Source organism: Pygoscelis adeliae, unplaced genomic scaffold (assembly GCF_000699105.1).
Source record: "Pygoscelis adeliae isolate BGI_AS28 unplaced genomic scaffold, ASM69910v1 Scaffold113, whole genome shotgun sequence".
Lineage (NCBI taxonomy): Eukaryota > Metazoa > Chordata > Aves > Sphenisciformes > Spheniscidae > Pygoscelis > Pygoscelis adeliae.
The window spans coordinates 1,933,446-1,940,577 of record NW_008825108.1 but is presented as its reverse complement, the minus strand read 5'-3'; the positions used below and the strand labels follow the sequence as shown (position 1 = coordinate 1,940,577).

General features: G+C 45.6%; 1 protein-coding gene across 1 annotated transcript in view; it reads left to right on the top strand.

Moving 5' to 3' along the window:
* Positions 1-4,154, top strand: part of MYF5 (myogenic factor 5) — a 5,932-nt gene extending 1,778 nt beyond the window's left edge. Inside the window, exons 2-3 of the mRNA XM_009327657.1 lie at positions 142-474; positions 3,852-4,154. Of these exons, the coding sequence (XP_009325932.1) occupies positions 142-474; positions 3,852-4,154 (636 nt within the window). The remainder of the gene's footprint in view (positions 1-141; positions 475-3,851) is intronic.
* The last annotated feature ends 2,978 nt before the right edge of the window (positions 4,155-7,132 follow it).

The window sequence follows — 7,132 nt, the reverse complement described above, 5'->3', positions numbered from 1 at the left end:
GCCCGCCGCCTCCCTCCGGGGCCTGGGGCGAAGCGCCCCGCCGGGCCCCGGCCCGGGCTCCCCCCGGGGCAGACAGACCCCGGGGCTCGGGACACACGCGCTACCCTGGAAACCCCGTTGCAAATAAAACGTGCTGTTAAGAGAGCTGTCTGGCCTGCTGGTTCTTTAAGTGCATTCCCTGGTACCGGGGAGGGCAGCGAGACCCGGCTGCGGGGTACCCGCCAGCATCCGTGTTCGGCCCCAGCCCAGACTCGGTCACCCCCGGCTCCTGCCTGCATGGGGACCTGCCTCGTGACGGCGGTCCTGGGCCGGGAGATGGAGCGCCTTGCCGGGCTGGGGCCTGGGGGCTTGTTTCTCCCATCACCGGTGGGTATTATTCTGAGACGGCTGATGGAGGAACAAAAACGTGGAGGGTCAAATTCTCCCTCCATTCCTGTGCTGCTATGGGCAGAATTTCCTTTATCTTCTGCAAGAGTAAAAGTAATATTTCATAGTTGTCTTCCTTTTTTTTTTTTTCTCCACACCTCCCCCACCCCCAGCAAAGCCCTTGTTTCTCTCCCTGGGTATGAAGACTGAAGACGTATTCCAGGATTTGGCCCTAAGATTGCACAGTGACTCTCCCCTGTAAAACAACTGTATGATCTAGCTCTGATACTCGGTTGGGGAATTTTACTCTCAGCCACTCTCAGTGCTCTGGCAGAGATAAATTTAGTAAAGTTTGCAAGAACAAACCACAAATATCTCTTTCACAATCCACAAGGTACTTTTCACAGTATTCAGAAAGCAATATAGATCTATTTGCTCCTGATGACTTTGGTCCCACCAGCCAGGATGAAAATTCATTACTTTTTTTACAGGGGTTTAGAAACAGCCAGGTCAAGTCTTTATGAGTTTCAGAGTTAACAAGTATTTCCTTCCAGGCACTAAATCTAAGTCTTTCTACCATGAAAAATTTCCAGCCCTTTGCGCTGCTCTAGTTGTAATCCAAAACTTTTCTAGCCCCCCCAAAAAGACAGAGATGAAATGGGGAGATGGGCTCCTTCAGTGCATCCAGAAATGCCTCCTATGATAACACTCTGAGTGGGAAGGGATATACACCTCACTAGCGTGGGATAAGGACTTATTTGCCATTTGTGTTTATGTCGTTAGCACTGGGGGGCCAAGGGGCCTGGAAGTGGTATTTCACCTCTGATAAATCTTTCACTTGAACCCAGCCCAGCTTAGTCATGGCACCAAAAGTTACCACCTGACTGCTCCTTGGCAGCATCTCTGAACTGAGGATGAAGGAAGCCTAGCTTAGAGATGGCCCTGTCCTCGCAGCACACCGAGGGGCTGTGTGTCCCCAAAAGGGCTGCAGAGAAAGGGAGGTGGCACCTACCTGCCTGAGCTGCTCAGCTGGGCAGCAGGCAGCTGTGCTTCTGACACAGGGCAAGGCCAGCCTGCCCCCTCCTGCGCGGCTCCCTTCAAAATCACTTTCTGCCCTTGCTGTGTAACCTTGAGGTAAGTGTTTTCTTTCCTGCAGAGTAATTCAGGAGGAGCTTTTTCCAGAAGGGGCTTTCTGTGTATATAGATAGGTCCCAAGTAGTCATCGAGTAGAAAAAGTGGTTTGAAAACCCTGGACTGAGATCATGCAGAGGTACAAACAAGGTATTCGCGCACTCTTGTCATTACAGATGCTTCAGGAGTATGCAAGTGTCTTAACTTAACACAGCCTTTCTTGGTTACGGGCAATCACTTCCTGAGCCTTCTGTTCATAGAAATCCTTACGCAAGACTGTGAACGTCAGTGGTTTTATTCATGATTTCTCATACAGTGCTGCAGTGCTGCAGTGCTCACTCCTCTCAACCAAAATACCGTCCCAAGGATACTGCTTATGGCCAGGATCTAATACAGTGCAGATCATTTTAAATGATGGTTTAAAATGACCTAAGTTGCAGAACTTTCAGCATTTCATTCTGCACTGCGCTGACCTTGGCAAGCCATCGCCTGTGAAGTATGCAGAGTAACACTAGCAAATCACATGTTGGTAATGTACACCTCTCTTTGGCTGGCAGACATTTTAAGAGTTGCAAAAAGGTCAATACTTCTGAGAAGTAGCTTTTCGGAGAGTGAGGAGAAGTATCCCGTCTGTGGGATGTTTGTCCACAGCCTCCTCAGTCCTACTAGGCTAGATTACAGCCTGAGGGTTTTGTTATACACACCAAGAAAACAAACTCTTAATTACAGGACATCTATAAACAAAGCTCCTGTGAGCCACAATGTGCTGTAATCCTCGGAAGGGGTGGAAGTTAGCACTGTGAAACCACCTTTAGCCCGTGGATTGGGAAGAACAAGGTGTAAAAGGCTGCTGTTTTGGGAGGTACGCTGTATCAGGTTTTGCGTATTCAGTAATAATAATGTGTAACTGAAAAGAAAGATTTGTATTCTATGTGAATCGCATTCATTTAAGGAAGGCTGTGCCCACAAATACACGAGAAGATGGTAGTCTAGACAATCTGAGCTCCACCTCTCACCTCTCTCAACTCCTACTACCTGGCTGAGTGCTGCAGGCTCTCTAATGGTATGCAGTGATCTCGCAGGCAGGCAGGCAGGTGGAGGGATGCCTCATGGTGTCAGAATAATGTAACACAGAAGCTGCAAGTTTTCTGACTATCACTCACTGCAATGAAAAGCATAATTCTGTGCAATTTAAAAAAAAAAATAATTTTTTATTTTAATTTTACCTTTGAAAATCATGCTTTCTTGGCTTATATTCTGCCTGAGGAGGCAGCTGTGCTTTTTGTGTGTGTGTGTGAAGGTCTTCTTGTATCTTTTATCTTTTGTTAAGAAACCAAATGGAGATCTTCAGTGAAATACATATTTTAATCTCAGATCAAAAGGCCCACTGTACATTACAAAACTGACATAGGAACTTAGCAAAGATCTCTTAAATACAACATCAGGACAAAAGTCCTGCTTGCTCTATGTTTGTATTTCTGAGCTGCTTGTGTGGAAAAAGACTCATTTTCTCTGTAGGAAAAGGTCAACCTCTTTCTTCTCCTGTGGTAAGGCTTAAAAGCGATAAACTTTTAGTGATTAGTTCTTGGAGGATGAAGGGGTCTTAATTCATACTGTTTGTCAAAATATGGCTAGGAACACCCCAAATTCAAGGCTGCATTTTGGGGGAAATTCAGCATCTTTGCCTTCCCAGCTCAGCCTGTTTGTCAGGAGCAGTCAGACTTACCCACAGCAGGCAGCTGACTTCTCCCCACCCCAGACCTGCTCCCTCCCCTCCTCCTCCTCTGCAGAGCTCTTGACTCGCTCATCACTTCTCCTTACTCCTCTCAGCCGGACCTTGGGGTCCCGCAGGAGGACCCGCAGCTGGCCAGCTGATGACTGCTGACCTTTGGCAGGCTCTGCACGGGGTATCAGCTTTACAGCTGGCCACAACTGCCTTCCTGGCAACTAAAGACCTAACGAGCTTGGCCAGCTGGAGACTGGGCTAGGATCCTGCTGGCTAATTTGACCCCGTGTGAGGGATGGAGGAGTTCACCCCCAAATGTGGAGGGGGGCAAGCAGTGCATCTGTCCACGTGCTGCCCTGGGGCATCAGGGCCAGGCTCCTCCTCAACCAACTGGATTAGTGGAATGAGTGAAAAAGAGACCGCAGAGCTGTTTTTCTTGTGCTTTATTTCAGTTTTCGGTTGAGTATTAGCTTAGGCTTCGCTAGCGGCCTTCTTTGCCCTCACTACATCTCATGCTGTTCGCTCCATTCAGTCCAAGAGATAAACCCATCCACCAGACCAGGGCTGGCCTGAGGGAGTTATTCCCCTTCCCAAACACAGTGTGATACATTTTCTCTTCGTTCGGCAGGTGCTCCGCTTGCCTTCCTGCAGGAGGTTATGCATCCTGGATGCTGATGGACCTCATGCGAAACCCACTGTACTGCAGAGTCCGGCTACTTTCTCAGAGGTCTTCTGCTTTCTGCTCCCCAGGCCAGCCGATACGCACCGTCCAGTCCTGGAGTCTGGTTTCGTTTTGAGCATTAGTAACACTTATGGACTGCCTGGCAATCTGCTGGAAGATGTTGGTGGCTATGATGCCAAAGGCGTTGCTCAGCTGTGCTTGAAGGAGGTGATAGTGGGCATGATATCTGAGGGTCAGCAAGCCCAGTGAGAGATCAGAAAAGTAGTTTGGTGTCTGAATTAAATCAAGTGCATTTGAATCTGATATTCTCTGAGAGGTCTTCAAAGCTGGAGTAGCAGCAGAGGAAAAAAATGTGGGTTTTCTCTTTATTTCTCTGATCATCTTCTACGAATACATGCTTTTGAACTGATAATATTTTCTGGTTTAGAAGTCCATATAACATGTATGCTAAGCAAAAAATTAAATCCTACAAAGAAGCTCTAAAAGCTTTAGTTCTGATCTTTTTTCTAAAGTGCCAAATCCTACTGCTTGCGGTGGGACTCAGCTACCTAGCAGGGACTCAGGAACACAGCAAAGGTCTGGCAGGAATGGAAAACTCAAGCTGGTGTGCCTGTTACACGTTATAGGGATCCAAAACGTGGATTAAATCAAGTTTGAATTCAGCCCATTGCCTTTGATTGTTTGATTCCACGGAATTTATTAAATTAATAAATCACTAACTCCTTAATTAACAGTGAGCAAACAATGACTATAACTTCAGTTACACCCGTGTATAGCTCAGTGCAAAGACCTCATTAGCAAATGCATCACTGCTCCAGCAAGAGGTTCCTTTTTTTGTAAATGGAAGTATTTGAATCTGCTGAAGAACGGTTCTGTTCCCCTCATTTCCATGTTTTAAGTAACCATATATGCAAGATGTCATGGGTTTCTTTTTTTTTTTACTAGCATGAGAAAATATGAGGTTTGTTTTTTCCTGTCCATTTTGTAATGCTTTGAGGAAATAGAAAGACAAACAGTATTTCCATTTCAAAAAGTATTTATTTCTACAATTGCTGTTTTGGAGCATCTTCAAATTGAGCTAACAGTGCAATTCTGAAACTCGCTGCCTGAGTGCTTTGAAAAGCAGAGAAGAAAATGTCTCTGTTGGCCATGATAAAAATGTATCTGAAGTATATATCTGAAATCTCTTCCTCAAAGTTAAGGCTTATGTGAAGACTTGTGGTAAACAGCTTTGTAGACAATAGATATCACAGCAAAAATTCTTAGATTTAACAGAGTTATCTCAGTGACTTGAAAAAGTAGCTTTAAAAACATTAAAACTCCTCAGAGGTGGCTGGAGTAGAGTCAGTCAGGCATCTGGGAGGTGGGTGCCTTTGCTCTGGTCCTCACTGTTGTTATTCTCTCTTCGTTGGATAGTATCAACCTGTTGTTAGGAGCAGACCACCAAACTCCTTTCTCACCTGTGTGTATGCCCATCAAAGGCTGTTGTTCTGGCCCTATGACTCCTATGTTTCATTAAAGTTGTGTCCAAAATAAGCAGCTGGGAGTCCTTCAGGCCTCTTCTTCTCAGGTATATACAATGCTGTGAGCTCCCAAATGTATGGGTGATTTGCATAGCTGCAAAGCTTATGCAAACGGATGAGCACCCTCCTCCTGGGCACCTGCAGGACCTCAGTAGTGAAGACTTGAGGAGCACCTAGACTAGTAAGATTTGAGCTCATAATCCCTGCACGATTAAATGGGGATTTTTTGGGGCCTCATCCTGAGTTTAAGCATCCACTGTCGTCTTCCTTGCAAACTCTATGAGACAGGGTACTGTAGGAGTTCGTTCCTGTCATGGGACTGGCCAAGGAAGACACGTCCCATACAGTGGGAAAGGGGACACCTTGGTAGTCTGAAACTGTTCAGTTGCTGGAAATGTGGGTGGCTTAATGCCGAGTCCTGGGAAAAGTGACTGTCTTATAATTTGGGAATTCCCTTTGGAAGATGCACCTGGTGACAGGAAAAAGGGCCTGCCGAAGCCAGAAGGGTAAGCACTGAAAGCTGGGAGGGCAGTTGCTGTCACACGGTTGTATATGCGGCCGCTCAGTATGGAGTAAAAGGATGGCGACTCTGGGCAACTGGGAAAAAGTTTAATAACTCTAAAATCCCCCATGCCGAGCGTGAAGTAGAGGAGAAACCAAGTAAACAAGGGCCGAGACAGCTGTATCCTACCAGTGCCTGAAATGCACATTTTTCACAGGGTACAGATTTCTCACATGTTTATCGCCTGGGTGAAATGCAAAAATGACTGAACTTTGAAATGTGAAACTTGTTATTTCTAAACTTCCTAATAAGCAGGACAGTGAAAGCTCCTTTTAAAAAAGTGCTTGTGAAATTAGTCTTCTCAAGCAGAAGTAGTCTGCTCTGAGGGGTCTCCTGACGATGTCTGCCTCCCACAACCCATGTCCCCACCTCTCTCTTTTCTGTGGAAGACAAGGACTATCAGAAAAAAATGTATATATTTTGGTGTATAGTCTTGCTTTAATACATCATTTCAGCAATACCATACTTCCTTACATTCCTATTTATAAAATGAATAGTCCTATTTTTATTACTGCTTTTTATTCTCCATTTTTTCCATCTATAAAAAGTTTTATTGTTTATAAACAATGCACTTGGTTACATGAATAAGTTTGAATGCCATTTTGGTTTAATGTGTATGGAAACAAATCTTTATCTTCACGTAAACTCTCTTTTAATCAGAAATACTGTATTCTAAAGTACAGCTAGACAGCTAAATTTATTCTTGCCGCAACTCCACTGAAACCCCTGGAGTTTCACCAGGAACAGATTTGGGCCAGAAGGCCTAGAATATAGTTACAATATATTCATTTTCTCATGCCTCAGAAATGGACTGTTTATGCGCCAAGCTGTAAAGTGATATTCATGATGACTGAAGCCTGAACAACATTAAAATATCCAGATCCTCTGCTCCAAATCCTCTGGTATCCGAAACTGTTCCTTTCCTTTCAAAAGGAAGGGGCTACCGCTGCTGAGGGTAAACAAGGGCAGGGGCACAGCTTTAGTACTCAAGCTTAAATAAGGACTAGCCTAGCTAATACTGAGGCTTAACTGCAGGGAGCCTGGGTCTAAGGTGCTGCCCCAGCCCTGAAGGCTGCCAAGCGCCCTCCCCACCAGCTCTGCCTTCCTGCTCCTGCGGCAGAAGCTTTGTGGGTTGACCCTTT